General features: G+C 41.1%; 1 protein-coding gene across 2 annotated transcripts in view; it reads right to left on the bottom strand.

Annotated features, from left to right (window-relative positions):
- Positions 1–17,089: 17,089 nt before the first annotated feature.
- Positions 17,090–23,368, bottom strand: part of LOC117582807 — a 29,343-nt gene continuing 23,064 nt past the window's right edge. For both annotated transcript variants that reach the window (XM_034270838.1, XM_034270840.1), the window contains exons 3-4: positions 18,782–18,839; positions 17,090–18,611 (exon numbers count right to left, since the gene is read on the bottom strand). In XM_034270838.1, coding sequence (XP_034126729.1) covers positions 18,469–18,611; positions 18,782–18,839 — 201 coding nt within the window. In that variant the 3' untranslated portion in view covers positions 17,090–18,468. The remainder of the gene's footprint in view (positions 18,612–18,781; positions 18,840–23,368) is intronic.

Below are 23,368 nucleotides of genomic sequence, written 5' to 3' on the forward strand. Positions count from 1 at the left end.
GTTCAAGTTGTATTTTGCATGCAACATGGTTATCCTTTGTCTGGTTCGTTCATCGCTCTGGCTGATGTGTCAGTTTACATGTGTTTACATGTCCTTAAACTCGCTCTCTTGCAAAATAATATAGCCTCCTGCTGTGCTTGCGTCACTGACAGCCCAGGCGGCGACAGCGGCACCTTGTTCTTAGTGTGTCCTTCGCCCGGCCGATTGCCACGAAGGGCCGCCCACATTGCTGAGACTGAAATTGAGGGTCTCAAGGTTTTGTCGCCTGTATACACTGTAAGCTACACTTGGCATATATCCATATACATATATATCTATGTGCACTACCTGGAAGTATGTTTCCTTATAGATTTGTGTGTGTGCGCCTTCCTTTGTTACTTTCACGCGCATTTGTGAGCATAAAATGAAAATTGCAAGCCCAGCCACAACTGTCGTTGACATTTTGCCTTCGCTTAGTTTTTCTTGAACTTTCCTCACGGCTGGTTGGTCCAACATACAAAAACCTCCCCTCGCCGTCTGTGGCGCCCACTCAGACAGACGGCAGCACATTTTAAATAATTTAAGCCTTGTTCCATGTCCACCTTTCACTAGGACAATCACACACTTGAAAGTTTAATCAGCCGGCCTTGTCAGGTGCCCTTTTAATGTCTTCATTTAATATGCAATTTGTTGGCTGGTTGAGCCACTCTCCAATTTAAACTTAATTAGTTTCCCAAAAAAAACTCTAGGAAAGAAAACTATGTTTTGGTGCAGATTTATTATGGGGCTGTTAATTTGGGGCAAAAAAAAACTTCCACTTGAAGTCAATTTGATTAACAATAGAAACTTTCCTGAAAGCAGTAGGCCAAGACGCAGTCAACTTGGCCAATTGTTTGAGCAGCCAACCACAGCAACTAGGAGAGGCAATTTTCTGGAATTTGTGCAAGAAGTTTGTGCTTTGTCCGAAATTAATTAAAGCCAAATTATGGGGCATAAAAAGGCAAACGATTTGCTTGGGTAAATTATGTCAGGGATAAGAAGAAAAATTCAACAGCTATAAAAAAAACGAGACGCCCAAAATACTTTAGCTATTTCATTTATCCTCTTATTGATTTTATCATCAGAGCTAGTGGAGTGATAGACAAATCGCACATATAAGTCAATAAGTAAAAAGATACTCCACTCAACTATTTCAAGCAGCTCCATTTCGCCTTTAAGTGTCGGCAATTTCTCCTTGCCAGCTCAGAAATTGACTCTAAGAACTCTGAATTGATGCTACTGATGCTCCATGTTGTGCTTCTGTCTTGATGATACTCCCATCTGATGCATGGTTATGGATGTTGTGCGAGTAGATGTAGTGCACTGGGAAAACATTTGCATATGTCTGGAGCTGCATTCTAGTAAGACATCACACACGCACACTTTTACAAGTGTCTTTCCTGCGATTTCTTCTTTAAGCTTGCAAAGTGAACCCTGCTTAAACCGGTAAATAAACAAGAATCTGTGACATGAGATGAGCTCGTGGTTCATGGCACACTCTCAAAAGAATATCGCCGAGTGTGTGGTGTGGTGTGGTGTGGTATGGTGTGGCACGACCGCCAGTCTCTAGTGCAACACTGAGCGAGTGGCGCAACCTTTTTCAGGAAATGGATTAAAAGCGTGTCGCCCCCAAAGAGCAGTTGGCACTGTGAGCATGTGTCTATATATCAGTATGCCTGTGCTTACATCGCTTACTTATCAGCAGAAAGAATGTATGTATGTATGCGCGTGTTGAAAGGAGACAAGTACGGATAACTAAACTCAATCGATGGTGTTCCAAAAGACTGACCAATAAAATCTGATTCCATGAAAGCGGCTCCACTTTATAATGGCATAATTATTCCGCAATCATTTTACCATTTTTCTACACACCCTTCACAGAAACCCATTTAAGCATTGAAAATGCGGCAAGCCGAGCAGACGACGCGCTAAGTTCAATTTGTGGGACGCAGTGAAACGAGGCGTATGCGCATTATTACTTGGCGGGTCGGGTCACTGAAATATGAAGAAGCTCGAGAGAACTAGACGGCCGACTGCGCTGGACGACAGATGCTAATTTTCCAGCACTGCAGCCACCAATTTGTGCAACAACGACAACCAGTTAGCTGCTGTAACACAAACAATTTTTCACCGGCAGCTTTTCAGAACTATTATGCGAATTACAAAACATGCAAACAGTTAAATGGTTTCGGTAGAAAATCTCTCGTGCAAGAGCCGCATAACACAAACGAAAATGGCGCACGCCAAGTCGACAGCGACAACACAGCAACTTTAATTGGACTCTGGCTGGATGGCTGTCTGACTGGCTGGCTGACTGGCTGCTGGAAAATCATAAACATTTCTTGGCACTGAGCCAAAATTGGAAAAAACAAAATGCAGCTTACCCGAAAAAGGAAAAGCCCAAAAACGGTGAAGCAAAAGGACAAAGCAACTGCAATGAAAATGAAAGCCAGGGACTAAATGAAGATTGACGTTAATTTAAGCATCGTCATAGCTCTGCTAATCATCATGGGCAGGACTACACACAAACATAATAGGGCATGTGAATCTGAAGCGTCAAAGCCATGCTGCAATTATGGCTGACTTCCGGCCCTGGCATGTGTGCCACCCTCCAACACCTATTCCTCCTTTATTTTGTCGAAAATTGCATTAGCATGCCACACACACACACGTAGACTATAACACGTGGGAAAAGTGCTTTGACATCGCTCTCAAGATGTACGCAGCACCTAGGCGACCATTTGCATTAGCAGGCCGATGACGTCATTGCCTTATAGAGCACATTCGCTTTTCACAGATGACCTTCAATGGCTGCAACATGCCTGCATTTTGCATGTACGTAAAAGAAGGAAAAATAACTAGGCGAATTTTGTTCACATTAACATCGTCAGCTGCATATATCTGGGTTGTGTTTTTTTTCGACTACTCATTTCTTAGTTGGTTTTTTCATAATTTCTTTGCCTTGACTATTTGCCTTGTTGCGCATTTGCCTTGGTTTTTGGTGTGTGTATGTGTGTTGCAGTGTATCTTTGTGTGGGGCAACATATGTTTGCCACTGACAAACTCGTCAAGGCGAGCCGCAATGCGAAAAGCTAGACTCGAGATGTGGCTACAGTGAAAACTGCATCTGAATCAGAGATTTGAGCCTGGTTAATATTTTATTTAATTACTGCCTCCCCCAACCAGAATGTCTATGGCTGTGCTTGCAAAGTCACATTTGGGCTTTTTTGGTCTTGGCTTTGACAACCGCATTTCGGTAAGATTGGCATTGGACAAGGATGCATTGTCAAGGTCGGATTGATTGGGCCAAGGTAATGCTAGGCATAACAAATGGCACCGAGTAGAGTTCTGCATAAATTATAGGTTAATTTGACAAATGAATAAAACTCACATTTCCATTCTTCCTAATGTAATTTTCATGGTTTTAATTTCGCTCTCCATTTATCACATGCTTGCACCTAATGACACAAATGGCTTTAACGATCAAAGTAAATTACTGATTGGCAAAGTGGATAAATTTACGCCAATTTCATGTAATATTAATTGCAGTGGCAGGCCGCACACTTTATCACACAGCTGTAACAAATTGTTACACCTGTACACCCGCCATTAATATTGTTACGAGCAATTTGTTTCGCATTCCCATTCCCTCTCTACATATATCCGTCGAACCCATATCAAGCTTTCCTGAAATACCATAAGACGGCTGCCAGGAATCTTAGCTTTTTCCTTTTTTTTCCACACCAATGAAATTCAGTAACGAATAACTTTAAAATGTACACTTTCATTTGCCATTCGCAGTCGTGTATGGTTGCATGTGAACATTCGAACGGCGCGTTTGGTTTCATATTTGATTTGCATTCAAAATCAAGATGGCGTTTATATTTTTAATCATATTTGCTTACCCGTTGTCCCCGTTACGGTTCAGTTAATCTTTAATAATTACCGTCAAGCGTAATGTGAGCACGTCGCAGTCATTGAAAGTCGTTGGCGGTGCCGTGACTCCTGAAATATTAACGCCTTCCGGAATAAATGTGGCAACTGGAACCGCGACAGGCACTAGGATCCGCTGCGTGCTCTGGAGGCGTAATTATTAACACTTGCCTGCCCACAAAAGAGGTTAGCTTTTATGGCTGGCCTAAAAACTCTTCAGCGAAAGTCTGGAAAAGTCTAAATTTTCCCCTTCAAATTTTTTCTTGTTTTTCTGGGAAGTTTAATTTCATGATAGAAGTCCTTTAAATTTAAGATTTGATAAAAAACAGCTGCTTAAATAATCTTTAAGCTGAGGGTAAATATCAGCTACCATTGGGTTAAATAGACTTAAAGCTGAAGGCAAACATTTTACTCAGCTACGCGCCTTGTCTATCCTTTGGCACTGGAAGACATGGCATTGCCGTTTCCACTGGGACGAGTGATGGAATTTAATTGGCTTTTAATTACGGGCTACCAGTGATAAGTAATGTTAATAGTCTTGGGATGTGCTCTGATAAGCCACCATGGAAAACGGAAGCAATCGAGTCGATGTAAGCCTATTAAGACATCCATGAACACATGCACAGAATACATTGTGTTTGCTCCATCAATCAGTTTGGTTGTAACTCAGTTTGAAATATGTTTAAGTTCAATGTACCAGCCGTAACTCCAGTTCCATTTGAATCAAGCCAATTATAAAACTTTGGGTTTCTGGGCGGAGGGTACTAAGTGTGTATTAGCCTTGTGGAAAATGTATTCAAAACAATTATTGTGTAATTGGGTTCTATTTGTGGCCAGAGGCGGATGTCAAAGGGCAACCCCACGGCAATCAAATTTTGCGGCTTACCAAATAAATGGCAGTAATTAAACGTCATTGTGTGTCAGAACATTTAATCAACATCCACACAGGGATATCAGAATCATTATTGCCGAATTTGATTTGCAATTATCAAGAGCCCCGGCACAGCCCTTGACCAGGGCAGACCTGATTCAATCAATTAGACCATTTTCTATGGTAGCAGCTAGGAAAAATTCAATTACCTTGGACCCAACGTCACACATTCAGCCAATCAATCAATCAATCAATCAGTCAAGATTGAGTTAGCAGCAAACCCACCGACTGTGAGTAGTTCGGCATCAATCAAAGTCAGCAAGAGTTGGCCAAACAGAGTTGATGGTGTTGACGGTTTTGGATGAAGGTGGCACCGCGAATTGGTTTAGGTGGCAAACGCAACGCCACCGCACCGCAGCCAGCACACATCATGCATACATAAATTAAAAATTAAATGCAGGGCAAACAGCGAACCCGAAAAACAAACAAAAAGTGTTAGAAATTATGCTTTATCCAGTGGATCGACCGTTGGATACCTTTGGCGGGTAAACTCTTAATCCAAATCTTTACCCCAAGAGCATATACGCCCATACAGTTCTAACTCAATTGGTATGTGATGGCAAACACACATCGAAAGCGACACAAAATTTGCATTAGACAAACGCGAACACCCCGAAAAAAGGCCCGAAACACACAGAAGTGCGTAATGGCCACCGCATCGGCTGTGGTATTAGCCAACTGCAAACTGCAGTAGCTGTTGCCATGCCAATAGCTCTGTAATCTCCACTGCCCATGCCAATGGGAGGCAGCCAACAAACAAGTGCGAATGCTGATCCAATGGTTTTTCCACGCCACAACCCCTGCCCTGCGTCTGTTGATTTGCTGCCGCAAAACAGTGCACAAACAGGGCAGGTAGGGATGTGCAGGAAGCATGAAGGACATTTACCACTCAGCGCCTCCACAAAAGTAGGCACTGAAAATCAATGAATTCATGGTTTCGACAAAAAGATAATTAGTTACCGACTAATGATGATACCCTGAAAATAAACCCACTATTCATGGCAAACGTGACGCAATATGTTTGCCTGATTCTGACAGTTTCTGTGGTCAAAAGTTTATTGCCTTGCGGGGTTAAAAAAAAAACAAACCTAACGAGCAGGCCAGTAATTTCAATCTAAATTCAATGGGAGGATAACATTTCTTGCTTTCGTTTCCTTTTTTTCAAGTTTATTCTTTGGCTTCCTTTATAATTGAATGCTGGACTGTTGGCGGCTTTATTTCTGACCAAAAAATAAAGTAAAAGAAAGAAGCAAATGATGCATTCAGCATTAAAACAAAATTCCAAGAAGGCTTAAGCACCAGCAGGAACAACAGCAGCAGCCGCATTGAACATCAGCGAAAACGAGGTTAAAACGAGTTAAGCACTTGAGGGCCCGAACCAGCCGTGACGTTAACTGAAACTGAAAGCCACAGCCTCCATTTTTTTCCCAGCTGTTGTTGGAGTTTTTGTTTCTTTTGTGCCCTGTGGAAAAATTGTACGAGTTTAATGAAACCTGAAGAGGTAAACACTGTTAAGGTTTCTCTGGGGAATGGTCAAAGTGTAATTACACACACACACACACAACCAACCCAGACACACCCACACCGACTCAACCACACGCACACACTCTGGAACTGTACTGTTGACCACCGCGCAGGTTAATTGCATCAAAATCTCTACAGTTCGTTGCGAACAGGCGAGCATCGTTGCTCCCTCTGACGCCTTTTCACTGTACTCGTACACGTTTGCCCTTTGATTTGCTCCAGGCTTTATGTAGAGGGTCTACGCGATGGAACTTTGGTTTGCGTCCACAAACGATGACGATGGCGATGGCGTAACATCATTACATTCAGTATCTCGCTGTCATCATCGCCATCAGCGATGCATCAACGAGTGGCTCGACGCTCTACTAATGGAGGGAGAGAAAGGTGCCCAATTTTCCAAGTCTACAGGCGCAATTAGGGCTGAGGATGCTTTCTGTTTTGTTCCCCTTAAAGGGGCAAAAACTGTTAATTAAATTTCCCTCCATTCAGAGTTGTATTCGAACAAAGTTCGAGGCTTAGAGCCAGAGGTGTCTGAAAATATGTAGGTTTAAAAACCAAAATAAGGTAACCCTCAAATAAATCTTGTTACATTATTTTAAGCATGTAAGACTGCGATGCCATAACACCCACATCCGCTGTTCGGAATATCATTTACTTTACCATCAACACACCCAGGAACAGACTATTATTTTCCGAGCACACATCCCCTGCTGCGGAGCACTACACCAACCGGGATGTCCCTCAACAATCCCGTAACACTGCCCTAGTAAAAGCTGACACTAACTATAAACCCATTTAACACACACAAATTTACTCCGCTGCCCTTTGCATACGCCACTTGACTGGGCGGAGTGTTCTCCCCACAATTTGTAGACAATTTCGTTATACGGACCATAAACGCAAATTCCCGATGCTCGACGCCTGTGTAAATAAAATTTATAATCAGTGGCAGTTCCACGACCCCCAAGGAAACCCACAAAAAGAAAAAAGAACTTTCGAACAAGACTCTGGTGGGGCTCCTGTTGGGTGAATGGCTGCCAGGGATCGGCAAACAGAAAATGGCAAATGTTGACGCCTTTATTGAGTTTAAAATGCGAATGGCGTCACGGTAGGATGGCATCCAGTTGGTGGTATGGGTAGATGACGAGGCGGCTTGGCTTTTAGGGCCTTTCGGAGCTGCTCGTAAGTAGTTGACATTGGCCAAAACACGTTCAACTGTCGAAGAGTAGGACACCCCAGCCTCGTACATGAAATTCCAATTAGTCTTCATTTTAAATAAATTTCCCACACAGTTCCTTTTTACGGGCCAATTTTCAATGCGTCCCTGCAAAATGCTCCACTGCTGGCAGCTTATATCCTACCAGTGGGCACTATCTCGGCCAGAGTTACTGACACCGATACTGTCCGCTGCCTGTCCGCTGAATTTATGTTCCGGATTGATATTCGAAAATCGAAATAAACGCTGTTTCTGGGGCGGCTTTATTGCCATTTGCCTGATGGCAATTTTCGGCAACTATTTTTGCAAAAAGCATCCATTGACAGACGGACAGTAGTTTCTGTTGTTGGTGCGGTCGCCGGTTGAAATGCCTGTCGCTCAGACATGGCCACAAAAGCCAGCAGAAGCAGCAGCTGCAGCTCCACCGATCCGGGTCTGGGCAAATGGGCTAAACCTGAAAAGATTCGGGTCTGGTTGATACATGTCACTCACAATGTTTGCTGTTGAAGCAAAGAAATGGCTTTTTAAATATTTCCAGTGGATAGTTTCATGCTACGTTTACAGCCATCTGGAGCCTCTTTAAAATATACTCTCACTACTCGTTATTTTTTACATATTCTCTGACATAATTGAGAGGCAGCAAACATTTCGAATAATCATTAAAAGCAAGCATTACCGAACATCCAATATGAAAGCCAACAAGTCAACCATATACAACTCTACAGAGTCGGCAGCACGAAGAGTTATTGATGGTAACATTTCGCGCTTTTTTATTTCATTGCATTTTTATATTTTTAATAAACTCGCAAAAGCGACAGAAATTACGAGACATGGTAGGGCGAGAGGGAGAGTTTTTGGCCGCGAGCCAAGTTTGTAGAGCCATCAAGAGATGAGACAGGCCAAAAGGAAGGGCGACCATGTGGAGGTGGCAAAGCGCAGTAGACGACGGGAAATGAAACCAAGCCACGAAATATGTTGACTGCAATAGCAGACTTTCCTGCAATTTATGCCAACGCAATGAGCAGGACGACGAGGACACATTAAGAGCCTTTGAAGCTGTCACAATTTAAGAGGAGGTCTGAAGCGAATACCAACGAAATGAGAAGTTGGTTGGGTCTGCAGCGAGCTCTAACGAAAGTGTGGCACAAAGCGGTCTAGAGCGAACGATATTTATCGAGTGGGTCGAGCGAGACCACGCGACAGAGTAACACAAAGCAGGGGAGTGCTAGCATTATATAAAATCTAAGACTAAAATAATATGAACTCTACAACCACTACTAATGAATGTGTAGAACCAAAGCAAGTGATAACAAAGGAGTAAAACAAAGAAAGTACTGGCAAAATGGGTTATATTATAATGGAATAAATCAAGACATTTTGCCTGCACTGAACACCGGATGCTGTGGTCACGCCCAGGTCTACGAGGCTCGCCGCAACCGCTGCCTGTACATTATTAATGCCCCGACATAAGCTGTGCCCTGTCCAAACTTTCGCCCAGTCTTACTTCTTCGTGTGCAAGTTTGTGTCTGTGTGAATATCTAATATAGTTTGTCAGCTCCTTTGACCGTTTGAAGGCCAACAATTTGGGGGTCCTTTGTTCTGAACTGCGTGCCTAAGACCCCGAAAAATATGTCAGCCCAGCGAGAGCAACAATTTATCATGGCAGCATTGTTGCCGAGATTGGGCCAGGACCTGCTACTACTTATGTACTTCTGTGTTTCTCTTTCTGGTCAGTGTCTCAATCAGGCAGGCGCTGAAAGCAAACGCCTGAAGCTGTCAAACGCAAATGTTTGCCTGATGTTCGGATTAGCATATAACAAGCCAAGGACATACATACATCCATGCATACATACATACATACTTACATATATCTGTGTCATCCTCTCTGCAGAAATATCTACGTGTAGCAACGAATTTGTCTGAATACATGTCCTCGCACATCGTCAGCTGTGGTTCCTTTTTCCGAAAATCTTTCTTTCATTTCATGTTCCAGTAAACAAATATATACGAGAATGTATGTGCACACGTTCGTATGATAGTCCAGATGAGGTTGCTGTTATTATGCCTGATTTTTTTACTCTCGGGACAGCTGCACAAAAAAGTTATACTGAGTTTTTTCCAGGCTCCTCTCGGAATGGTTTGTTCAATTATGAGATGCAGCAAAAAAGTGTTTTTATTCCTAACCGCTTTGTGGTGATATGTTTTTTTAAAGACAATAAAGAATCGCATAAATATGTATTACAATTTTGCAATTAAAAGGAAGCGGCATGCAGTAGGCATATAATGAAAAGTAATGCATGTTTTGATGGACCCGCTGGAGTCTTATCTGTAACCCTTTCCAACCTATGAAAATCATGGATCGGCAAGAGAAGGGTCTTAAATCTAATGAATGTATTAAAGTTATAATTGGAAAACTTGACAAACACTTTTATGCAGATTTCAACTTTAATTGATTTTCACCTGACAAGCTAGGCAACTTCAATATCGGCCTAAAAGAAAGCCTACGGGCTGACTCAAAGGATAGAAAGCTGCTGGTAGGCCACAGCCTTGTTGTATTCCCTATTCGCCATAAGCGCACTCTTATTTATATGCAAAAAATATTTACCCATTTCTGTTGACTGCAACACTTTTAGCTATGGCCGAATGCCTTTTCCCCTTTCCTTATTCAATATGTCTTGCCTCGGGTCTTTCTCCGTCTGCTTCTGCTACTGCAGCTGACACAATCCTTCCAAGCAGGCTCGTGGCTATGCTCATGGCTTGCCCCCTGGTTCAGTCCTGGTAGCTGTTCTCCATGCCCCGCACTGTCCGCCGCGCCCACACACGCCCCACAACATTTTTGGGAGCACTCCGACTTAGATGGAGAATTTATGTAGGCTGCTCTGCCAAAATTGTTATTAATAGCCGGCACGATACATCCTGAATATGGCCATGGTGTGCCGGCTGTGGTATGGTGCACCTCTGACATTTCTGCATATAAATTTCGATAGCGGTCCATAAAAAAAAAGTTATTTTTGTGGCTGAGATCAGGTGATTCGCGGCCAAATATACCAAAATTATTAGGGGCATGAAAGAGAAACATGTGGCAAAATCAGAACTTTTACTGAGAGAAAATAAAACGCGTGATTAAAACCAAAACAACGAAAAAAAAAAAGAGTTGAGCTTCTTTATTGACAGTTGCAATGTACAACCGATTTGAAACAGCAATTCAAATTTCAAGTGCCGCATCAACCTGAAGGGCAACAAAGTACATGTGGATGAATATCCAGAAAAAAAATAAATCAATGGAAGAGAAACAAATTGTTTGGCAGGGGCAGGGGCAGAAACAAATACGAGTACAAGTGGCAGCCAAAAGACAACCGAAAAGTAATGTGCTATAAGGGATAAGGGGAGGACCCGGATACGGAGCCACACAACGAACAGAAGGCAAATGGCAAGAAGACAAACCGACACAAAACAACAAGCAACAATAGCAACCAACAATGAGATTTTTCTTCAGTTCCAGACAAAGGACAAAAAATACGAATTACCTCTTGAATTATTTACGCTGGAATAATTCTCGAAAATGTACGAGTACTTAATTTGCTGTTGCCCTGGGTTCAGTGTTGACTTGGCGCCGCATTTAGCACGAAATTTATGCTGCCCTGGCACTGTGTGCGGATACGTAAATACAATGTGTGGTGCCGGGATTCCGCACGAAGAAATCCCCAAGAGGTGGCAGAAAGCTGTCCGCAGCAAAGGGCGCCCAATTTTTAAGTCGTCACGGTTGGGAAAATTATTATTTAGAGTGTTTTTAAAATTAACCGAAAGAAAGCAATGGCTCATTCTGCACAGAAAATAAATCAAAGAAGACATTTATTTTTCTTGGATGATGATAATTGAAAGAGATCTTTCGGAAAGAACAGCGAAGTTTAAGTGGTTCTGATTCAGTGATTCAGATGATAATAAAAACAAGTCGTTGCAAAAATTGGAGTACATGAAAGTACTCAATAAAATGGTATGCTTATTGGGTAATTCGATATCTTATCAGTATATGTATGTACATATGTATATGTAGTTCTAATTGAAGCTCGAAGCTTTATCAATCTCTGTCAGTACGTAAGATGACGGGTTGGGGTTAGACAAATGACTACTTTGAGCATGCTTCAACAAACACCATACAAATACTTGTATTTACTTTGAGTACCTTAGTCTATTTTGAATCTGCAGACAGGAAACACTATGCTGGCAAAGGACAAAGGAACTAAATTCAATATGAAATATAGAATGTGATGTCGGGCATGTCAAGTGATAGTTTACTCTACGCTACGCGGAAATGGAACCATCTCGCTCACACAAAATATTTTGGGGAGAGTAGGCAATATTTTGTTATTGTTAAAAGGTATTGTGCGACCTGCTCCGTGTTTCAACATTATTCAATGTCTTTTGTTACCTAGTCGCTGTGGCCTTGCCGCCAAAAATGTCCTTGGAACGACTGCTGTACTGTGGACGCCATGGCTATCGCCATCACACAACAAAAGCAGGTGACCCCGGCATATGCGATATGCGATGCTGTTTTTTGTGGCTCCATTTAGTTGCTTTCTAATATGAAATAAACAAAGCTGCGGAGCCGCAGCCAGAGTCAAAGGCAGTGCCAGCAGCAGCACATTATCCTGATCCTGTGCAGAGAGGTGTGAAATTCAATTTCGCCAATTCCAAGCAGCCATTGTGCTGCCACTGGCCCTATTTCGCTCTCACTTTCGCCATTGGCCGTAGCCCGACTGTCCGTTTTCATTATTATGGCCATTTGCCGTGACTGTGACGGCGACGGTGATGCTGATGCTGATGGTGACTTCTGCCCTGAACCTCGACCTGGAGTAACTGACAGATTGCTGGCAAGCGTTTGAACCTCAGGCACAAATTAAATTCCAGTCTCGTGCAGCAGCAAAGAGCAGAAAATAAAAGAAGCCAATTCAAATAATTGAATTGTGGTGTGTGTGTGTTTTTATGTGTGTGTGTGGATAGTTGGCTAGTGGCTTAAAAATTCATTAGAACCGCATACATCGATGCCACGTCCAGGGCAAAGTTCAGTCCACCTCTTACTCAAGCCCTGACCCAACGAACTCAATCCCAATCGAGATGCCAATACTCCATGCAAATGTCCAAATCCCGGCAGGCTCCTTTGGGGCTATAAATTTCAAATGAAACCAGTCGATAACATAAATTATAAAATTACTTTGCCAATGCGTCTAGTCATCGGGCACTGGACCTGTCTCGTCTCGCGTCGATTCGTCGTCGACTGGACAGCAAATAAATCCCGAACTAAATTTGAAAATGACCGAACATTTGGTCTCAATTTGACCCTTGGGGCAAGTGTAAGCCAATGGCAAATTGAGCTGCTTCTGTTCTGGCATTCAATAAATTCAATTTACGCCAACTTGAGTAAATTATTGCATTGAATTGTCATGACAGAGCTTTGGAGCAAAGTTTTTTCATTTTCAATTCTATCTCCACTTCATTCCTTTTGCTGCCGCTCTATTATGACCTTCAATAATCATAAAGCACATTACTTTACTTTCTATATGAGTATATAAGTAGATCCATTAGTAATTGTTCTTTCCCCATTGCCAAGTAATTCTATAATTTATATGAAGAACTGACGGGACATTCCACACAATTATACTCCAAATTTTAATTAAACTTCAAACAATTTTCTGATATTTTCTGCTTAAACTTTTGCAGCCTGCATTTTTAATTAAAATAGCGACAATAAATGATGTCTGGGAGCCAATTAAATTCTTATTTCCAAGCATTTTTATCAGGGATTATTCAGCGCGCAACGGGCCGTGTAACATGCACTGAGATAACACTTGATAACTCTCGAGTAAGCGCACACAGAAACGACCACAGGACAAGGGTCTACTTCTCGGTCAACGTATGCTTTATGTCACGGCCTTGATTTGATTAATTAACAGTATGCCACATGGCTGGAGTTGTTCGGGCGGAATGCTGCTTGTCTAATAGATATCATTCACTGTGAAACGCTTTGAATCACTCACTCATTCGTTGTGCGACCCACGCACTTGAGGCCTGTGAATGCGGACAGCTGCAGGTCTGCGGTCAGTGAGTGGCCAGGCTGCGTATACGTAATGTGAGTATGAATAATTAAAGGGGCTGGGCAGGCGGAAAGGTCAGAGCTCATGCCTTAATGCTGTAAGTGATTTTTAAAGAGATGTAGGTGAAACCAGAGAGCATTCATTAAGGCGCCTAGCAATCAACGGCAACTGGCGTTGGATTAATGTGTTGGCCAATTTTCAATTTGGGCGCGACATTAAGGCCAGCGGATGCTCATTCTGAGTGGCGGCTGATGCCGGGAAATGCAGCAGTCAAGCCGGGGCCAAGAAGCCAGCTGGAAAACAGAAAATGGAAATGAATTAAATTAAAATATGAATTTCACAAGGCAATCGTATCGCGCAATAAAACTCAAGATATGCAAGTGGGGAAAATCCGACAGTACGGGCAGTAGTCCTCTGTGCCATTCCCATTGTCGTTGTGTTGTTAATGACATGAAAAGGCAACCGGGCAGCATATAAAGGATAAAGTTGCTGTTCCTTCGACGTCTGCAAATGACGCGGAAAGCCATGCAGCAATTAAACAGCAAGCTGCCATTGGGATGGAGTGAAAAAGGAAAAGCAGACTGCTTCCATGGAGATGGTATGCGAAGGATAAATTTGATCTCAGGAAAGAGTTCCCCTTCAGAAGCACGCAGCACGATTCTGTGTGGTGTGAAGGTGGGAAATAGCCATCTGCTGTCTGACTCCTGGGGTTACTTATTCTCGTAGTGTGACTTCTGGCACAAAAGAAACTGAAGAATTCCTTATCAGACATTTCGAGTGCTGGCAGAACTGCTGTTAATTGCTTAGTGATTGTATGATCATTATAATGGCCAAAGATTAAATAGTTAAAGTGTACAAATTACCAGACAAGCTGTCCAATTTAATCGGACTTCAAGTTGAAATAACTAACCAGGTGAAAATTTCTCTCATAGTTGCACCTTCCTCAACCAACAAATTTCCTCTCACACTTTATGCCTGTGGCAGTTGCAGGGGAGAACTTTTCTTATCTTTCAGGAAATGGTATAGCCAATTGCCTGGAGCCATTCCTGTTGATTTCCACTCAGCAGTGTTCCCGGGACTGTGGCTGTCGTTAATGAGTGGAGACGCAGTGGCTGAATGGCTGCAGATTCCGTTGGAAATGACATCATGCTGGCGAATGCAGGGAATGGCTGGCCAGCATGTTACTGAAATTTCTCATTAGGTGTGGGTGGCACTATTTTGTAGCTCTGTCCCCCACATGCCACTGGCAGATGTACCATCTCCTGGACAACTACACCCTTCAATCTCTGGATCTCGTTGCATTTGTTGGTCAACAAGCTCTTGGCATCAGAAGCATTCATTATGGCTCTGTTTTCCTTGGCTCCGCTCGGTTCTGTTCCGTTTTGTTCGGTTCAGTTTGGTTTAATTTGGTTTGGTTTCTCTGTAGCTTGGGCCAGCCCCACCCTGCCATTTATGATGGCCAGCCCTCAAGGACAGCAAAAGCAGGCAATGTCTGCAAGCAACACGCCCACAAAAATGATGCCTTCTGCTTTCCGGATTCTGTGCTTCTTTGTGTTTGCCCTGCACACAAAGTGTCATAAATTAATACGAGGTTTTTGGATGGCTCTACGGATCCGTGTGGGTGTATTTGTGGATCCCTTGTGCTGATTGTTTTCTCAAAAATAGTAAATATTATTTAATGCTCGAGCATAAAATGACTTAACAAATATTTGCAGCCACCATTTGGAATAGAGTTCAAGTTTTTGATTGCGAAATCTTCAAATTATTCGTAGAGGAAGAAGACAAGGTAACACAACTTAACGAAATGGAATCGATGTCCCACTTATAAATTCAGCAAAGAATAAACGACTTGAGTAGAGCTCACGGATGCAAAGGATGCGAATGATGCCCGAATTGATTTCGCAACACAGCCAAAAGCTGTGGCCAAAAATCCTTGAAACCATTTTATTGCCTTTCCCTTTGTCTTGGGGAATACTTCAATTACCACTTGAGTAGTCGCTGCCCATACTAATGGAGCAGTGCAGCACTATGGCATCCCCCTATGATTCAGGCTTCACTTTAATCAATCGCCTTGCCATCGGTTGTGGCATGCCTCGCGACTTAATTCGTTTGCCATGTTCAGGGTTGAATTTATTTTGATATTTATGGCAGACTCCTTTTTCACTTGCTGCCGCGACTCGTAATTGCTCGAAATCCTTTGCTGACACAAAACGTTCATTTCGCTTTCAATTTTTGCATCACGAATTTGTTTGTTAAGCCTCGCCCTAAGCTTGGGGACGCCTCTACAACGCTTTCCATTGGGGCAGTCGAGTCGATCCCACAGCCGATACCCGACCACTTTTCTGTTTGACACAACGATATGTAAAATGCGTGGCTTATCCGGATTACCGAACGCTGAGCGCACAAACATTAGCAGAAAAAACTCAGTGGTTGTCCCATTTTTCATTTTACATTTATTTTGTTGGGATAACTACAAATGGCAATGCGTTGTGTAACTGGTGGTAAGGTTAAATCTGTAGAATATTGTCGAGAAATGGTATTTTAATATGTTTTAAAAAATTCATTATTTAACAAGGACAAAAGGATTAGTGATTTGTTCTAGGTTTACCCAAGATTTACCCTATCTAACTGGAAGCATCATTTTTGAATATCCTTCATAGAGCCAAAGAAATACAAGCAATTCCCAATGTGTATGACGACAGCACATTAAATCCCTCAACTCAGAGAATGGAAGCCCACCCGGAGAGACAAATATTTATAGCCCTGTTGAACTCTGAAATAATTCTCTCAGCCAAGACCCTGCTTAGCCATTACTCTTTTTGTTCTGCTCCAGTTTGTCAGAGACTATTACAGACAATTCGCCAAGGAGCGACACTTGAGAAATTAGCCTCATTTATTAAATTGTTATGTACCATGGAATGAAACGAAATGTATTCCTTTTTGGTTTGTTTTATTGAAGTTTATTACTAAAAATTAAATGAAAATGTTATTGGAAATACATGTACCATATATAATACAATTATTATTAGTGTTGTAATTTCAATTGGAATAACCAGCATTTTCTTGTAGCGTAGGGTGGGTTGCAACGGAAAATCATTAATTTCGAGGTGAATGTTAAATGATATAATTGCATAAAATGTGGTCCAAGCGGACACAATATTTGACACATTAATTGGCAAAATGTCAGAGACGATTTTCCATTTGTAATACAATTAAATGGAAAATCCGATTTACCGATGTCATTAAGCATTGAATTTGTAATTTTTATGCAAATTATTCAACAGAACGTGCGAGCTTTTAATACACAAGCTGCTTTGGTTTTGAGGAACTAACATTTAACATTCTCTTACGTATGTGTGTTTTTGTTTTGTTCTATTTTTTCACACTTTTTGTTTGCTTTTAATATAGTGGAAAGCCCTTAGATCTAGTCTCTATTTATGTTGTATATTTCATATGCATTGTTTAAATATATTTTTATAAGTATTTATCATTTAAAATGTTCATATTATATTAATTGTAAATAATTAAAAATGGAATCGCATAAGTGCTCTATAAGAAAATCGCTTAGAACTTTTGTCATAATTCACTTTGGGTTCGCTAAACTGTCTCTTGATAATTCAAAATAATTCTAGTAATTGGTTTTCGCTTTACTTACGTTATTCCGCATTGTGTTGCACTTCATCAATCTGCTACAAACATCTCCCCTCCTATGGTTAACAATGAATTCTCTTTAGTATTACTTTACTTTAATATATAATTTAGAATTTCATGAACAGTGGTGAAGATTTTCTTGATTTTCGTTATGATAATTCGTATCACCTTAAAGTTACATATATTTGCGTAAGTGCTAAATATTTTCCCATTTTAAGCGCCTCTCATCATCGGGCTGAAGGAACAACATATAATAGGGTATCCAGCAAATATTACTTGTACAAAGTGCAAAGTCACAGACCCCAAAATAAACGCACTGTGACTTTGACATTTGCGTAATATTTGAGGATATTTGTAGAAATTATAACGCTAAGAATGTACGATGATTTATTTCTACTTTCGTTCTTTGTTCTTAGGTGTAAAGTATTTATTAATGGTTATGAAATGTGAAATTGTAATGCATTCAACGACGCTAATTATTTTATATTTATATATATTTAACGTCTCAATGTGATTACATTTCTTTATGTACTTTTGACAGCTGGCATTTTTCTTACAGACAATACTGGTTTTCTTTCTCTCAACATTTTTGTTTTTAATTTCTTGTAATATCTAATTAATTTTTGGCATTGTATTTAATAGTGAGTACGATTTAGCTTAGTTTGTTTATGTTGCATTTTCTTCTATTTAATTTTTAAACATTTAGTTGTTTTTGGTTTCACGAGTTTTTTCCTTGTTCTTTTTATTCAGATATTATAGTAGTGCATTTTGGGAAGACAGTCAGAAATACAAAGCCACAAAGTATTAACAGTAAATATATATTGCAACATATTTATATAGTTAAGTAGTTTTGGAATCATATGCATGAGTTTATAAGTCACATTAAAATAGGTTCAAATGGTTTAATTTTCATATAAATGTTCCTCTTTTGTTGTTTTATTTAGTTCATTAGGTCCCGTTCACAGAATTTTTCTTCGTGTTTGTTTTTGAAACTCAATATAAATGCGAAACTTTTGAATTTTTATACATTTTACTTAAATAAAAATAGGTTAATAATAAAAAGTAACAAATGAGATTATGAATTATCTGAACGCTTTTGCAACCTAACGCCTCATGTTCCAGAGATCGACGGCTGTGGGCCAGATCGACAGGAAGGGCAGGGTCAACAAGATAACAGAGTAGGCCAAATGAGTGCCAGAATTACAGCCATCCTCGGTGCAGCAATATGTTTGGGTCTCCCAAATTTCTAACCAAAAAAGAAACGGAATAACAATAAAAAATTAGCTGAAACTTTGGTCAACAAAAATGGTTGACCACATTTAAATTGATTGAACATTTCATTCATATGAACTTTTCACAAATTATATGGTTCAATTAACAGAATTAATTTGATCACATTATCTGACCCGCACTCACCTTTCTCCAAACACTCGGTGGCACAGTCGCGTACGGTCGACAGCTCACTAACGTATTTCTGAAAAGGAAGTCAATGAAAAATATGTACATTTTATACAAAACTGCCATCTGAAATCGTATTTATGAAAGGTTAATTAAATACCAACAAAGTCCACTTGTACTGTTGCACTGTTGATAGAAGTGTCTGTTGGACAACATGGCGTATCAATGATATTCAGTCGCTTTTGAGTGTGTGTTTTTCGATTTATAATGGAAAATCCGATATGTTAATAAATATGCAATTTTGTATTGATTTTTATCAATTAAATATGAATATTTTATGAACTGCCCTCGACCGCAAATTACTGTCAGACTACGTTGTGGTTTTTACATATAGTTAAACTCTTCAAAGGCAATTAATGGTAATATGGAAAGTTTTGCTTGTCATGTTTTCATCGATTATGCATACATATGAGGTAGTCCCTTAATACTCTAAGTCGAAAAATTAACGACCAATATTTGAACATCTTAAATGAGTGTGTTTTTGATGGTTTTGGCAACATACAATCTATAAATCCGTAAAACTTAAATTTCATGTAGTCACACACGAAACAGTTACCACATTTAAACATTTCTCTTTACTTTTTGATATTTTAATTAATTTTACACCTAATTTGTTGCAATTAATTGCATTTTGCTATAAATTGAACACAATTATCGGCATATTTAATAATTAATCTTGGAGAATATGCTATTTAAGCCGCCAGGAATAGCGTTTGTGGACTCAACGTCCCTTGGTGACTTAAAAGAGATGAACTCGTAAACTTAAAATATGCTGGCCTTAGCCCATAAAAACTACAGAGTTTTGTAGGTATGGCCATAAACATTTTTATGAGAACAATTTCGGATGGTGAAGGAGGATTAACTGAAAACTTGGAAAACAAAACAACTTCGGTGGTCGTATCGTACCAAAATGATTGTCATAAAAGATTTTTGGGATCTCAATATCTATCCTGTACTCGTGATTACATATATGTAGTCTATAAGTAAAGTATCTTAAGTACTTTGCTGACCCAAGCCGATTCCAATCAATACTTAAAACAATCCTCAAAAAAACCCCCACTAAAGAAGTTGCCCCACTTTGATGTTACCAAAGCCTTAGCATGGGTAATTCAGCAAGCATGCTCTAAAGGAATCATTTATTTCACTCAGGGATACTCACGTATGGGGCGTACATGCAACGCCCCATTGCGGTACACAATCAAAGTGTCATCAAGGCGTTGTGTGTTGTATTTTGAACCAACCAAAGATGCTATTTTAACGACAGATTCGTGAGTTCAACTTAGGAGCACCAGTAGAGGTTTGCTCCAAAGAAATACACATAAAACACATCATACAACGACCCAGTAATGTACTTGCAACAACACCCAACCAGGGATCCCATACCGAAGTAACCCCACACTACATGAGCTACACAAGCTGCTTTTTAGCATATAAGAGTATATTCCCGACAGTAAAGTTTATGGCAACATAAGAAAGGGACACTAAACACACAGATGACATGAAGATAGTCGGGGCGCTGCCATAGGGACACAAAGTGCGCCAGCACACACTCACTGCAGTGCCCCAATATAAATCTTTTGTTAAACTCTCAAGTAAATTGAAAAATGGGGTTGCAGTAAGTAGGTAACGCCAACGCCTTACGGTCCATTAAGCAAATAATAAACCTGTTCAATAATTACCCAGCGTGTGTGCACTGAGTGCTATTCTCCAGCCACAGCTCGACAACAATGCACCTGCACCTGCAACCAAGAACTTTCAACCAGCAATGCATCTACCCACATACATACATACTTTAGGCACTACAAAACACGTGTTCACAGCAGGAAGCAGAAAGCAGAAAGCAGGCAGCTGAGCAGTCTGCTGAGGCAGCTTATGGGGCACTCTAAACCGCTTAATCGATTCGAGAGTCGAGAGGTTACCGGGGCCACGGCAGGAGCTAGACAACGTGCAACAATCCGAATCCCTGAGCTAAGCCATTCCGCAGCACTTAACGACTTTGCGTGCTCATCGTCCGTTTGTTACTGCAACATTTTCAGGACATCTGCAGCTGGCCGCAGGATCTGCACGTGGGATACGGGATACACAAGACTGCAGTAGCCACCGCTAGAACATTGGCAGCTCATTGTTTATGTAACAGGTCCTGCGATAGCACCAAACCCGTGCAACACAGCTGTTAGCTCCTCATCCAGCTCATGGCAAATGTTTTCTTATTAAATTGGGACGACACTTGGAATATTCCAGTGGTACATGTTGGATCCGAACATGGCCTACTCAGCGAATTCGTTGGCATTGTTAAAGCCTAATGTGTGCCCCACACCCCACAGCTGCCCCAAGGGGCGGCGAAAGGGTAAGCTCATTATGCTATGTAATGCCACAAACTGCGTCTGCTTGTGCGGTAGGAGGGCTAAGTAATGTGGCTAATGTAGATAATGTAGAGATAATTACATGAGACAAACATTGGGGTGGCATAGAGCGAACCAAATGTTATGTGCAGTGGTTGCCAGTATCTCTTTGAGGGTGCAAACCTCGAAGAATTTTTGAGTTACTCATCTGATTTACCACTGAAATTTCAGTAAACTTTAGTAAATCTCTATCTCTCTCCCAAACCCAATCTCTCTTCTATCTTTCGCTTTCCAGTTGCAACTTTTTACAAGCGGAATCCTTCTTCACTTACAGACCCGCCAACGATTTATGCATTTGGCCTAGTTTAAAAATGAAATGCGAAAAGAAATCCCCGCCGTGTGGGCGTGGCTATGGTCTGTAGAGCACGTCGAGCAAAATGTAGCTCGGCAAAATGCAGCCCGGCATGTTATTTGGTTGTTAGTGCAAAAAGTTAGACCTAAAGGAAAACACGAAACGAAAGCGTTGAGCAGAGCAATAATCTTGAGACACCCAAGAAGCCCTGCCACAGTTCCACTGCCAACAGAGTGCGCTGTTCTTGCCACTGTTTCTGTTGCCCTGCCCCCTTTGTGCTACTTTTACTTAAGCTAGTTATATCATTACTGTTTAGTTCTGATTTGAACACAGCCCTCACTCAGGCAGACAGCGACTGATGACGACGTTGATGATTTCAATTTTGCATGCAAGTGACGGCTAGCAGAGAAAAAAACCAAAAGATGTAAGAGAAAACTAGTAATGACAGTGCAAGTACCGCCATTGCAAAAAGCGAACATTAAAGGAAAGGTGGTCGAAGCTTCTGATACCCTTAAATACCAACATCTTCTATGGTAATTCATGTAATTTCTTTAGGACTAATATCCAGAAACGTACGCATTTCATAACACCTTCTTCCAGCGTATCCAAAGTAAAGATTCAATCTTCAGAGTGAGTTTGGAAGAGCCCTGGTGGCAAATGAACGAGCCACATCGTCATCAAAGCCATCAGTGGCAATGGCAACTTTGAATTGTGTGCGGCCAGTGGGGAGTGTCTGGTGGCACGGGCACAGGTTGCAGGCAGCATTCGCATCATCATAGCATGACAACGTCCTTAAGCCATTTATGAAATTTTCAAGAGTGTGTGAAGCTTCGGGAAGGCCGTGTCGGTGCGAGCTTAATCTTGAAGGGGAAGAAGATGATTTGCTTCAAATGCTTAGACATGCTGCAAGTCATGTGTGCTCCTTGCTTGTGTGCCTGTCTGTTTGTCCTAAATGCTGACTAATGTCGGCTTTTCCTTTTGCCTGCCCCGGAATGATCCACAATTTTTCACAATTTCAATGTAATAACTCAATTTGTCTCCAGGATGAAGAAGGATGCAAATGCTTGGGCATTCCATAAATATTTATCAACATTTTTAAGGTATGTCTTCAACTAAAAATGGCCAAGGGATTGTGGAAGTCAAACAAAACTACAACATTCATGCAGACCTATGGTAGTCTCTGCCATGTCTGAATTTTATTCATAATCATAGCCTTTGCCATTCCACCATTGCCCTCAGCACCCACCCCCCTTCAAGTGCTGACCATTCAGATGTCCTCGTTAAAATTTATTTACCAAGCTCGATAAATCCTTTTAGAAATGTTACGCTGCCTTCTGTCATCAGCAAAACTGGTCACGAACTCAATTGTGGAATCCACTCAAACATTTTTGGAGGCGCCACAGTTGTGACATTAATTACGAAAACGTGACTTATCAAATGGCAGGCGGCGTCTGCAATGCAAATATGCAATACGGCAACCCAAACACATCAACTATTTCATGTCTAAGGAAAACAATTTCATTAACGAACTCTTTAATTCAATTTCAAAATGAAATAAGGCAAAAGAGTGTGAAAATTTCAAAGAATTCAGTCATGTGTGTTCAATGGAAAGCAAATGAGGCGCACTCAAAGCGAAATGAAATTGAAGCGTTTGCAAAATGATCAGGAAAACAGGCTCAAGGAAAAATGCAATGAGAAGCAGAAACTGCAAGGCAAACTTTTGGGCAAGAAGAATGAACTCGGGAGAAACTTTTGCAAGCTACATAAAACGATTTTGTCTCATTCGCATCGTACTCGTATGATTGTGCTGAGCATTGCCTTCAATTATTTCGGCAAGATTGTGCCCAGGTG

Source organism: Drosophila guanche, unplaced genomic scaffold (assembly GCF_900245975.1).
Source record: "Drosophila guanche unplaced genomic scaffold, DGUA_6, whole genome shotgun sequence".
Lineage (NCBI taxonomy): Eukaryota > Metazoa > Arthropoda > Insecta > Diptera > Drosophilidae > Drosophila > Drosophila guanche.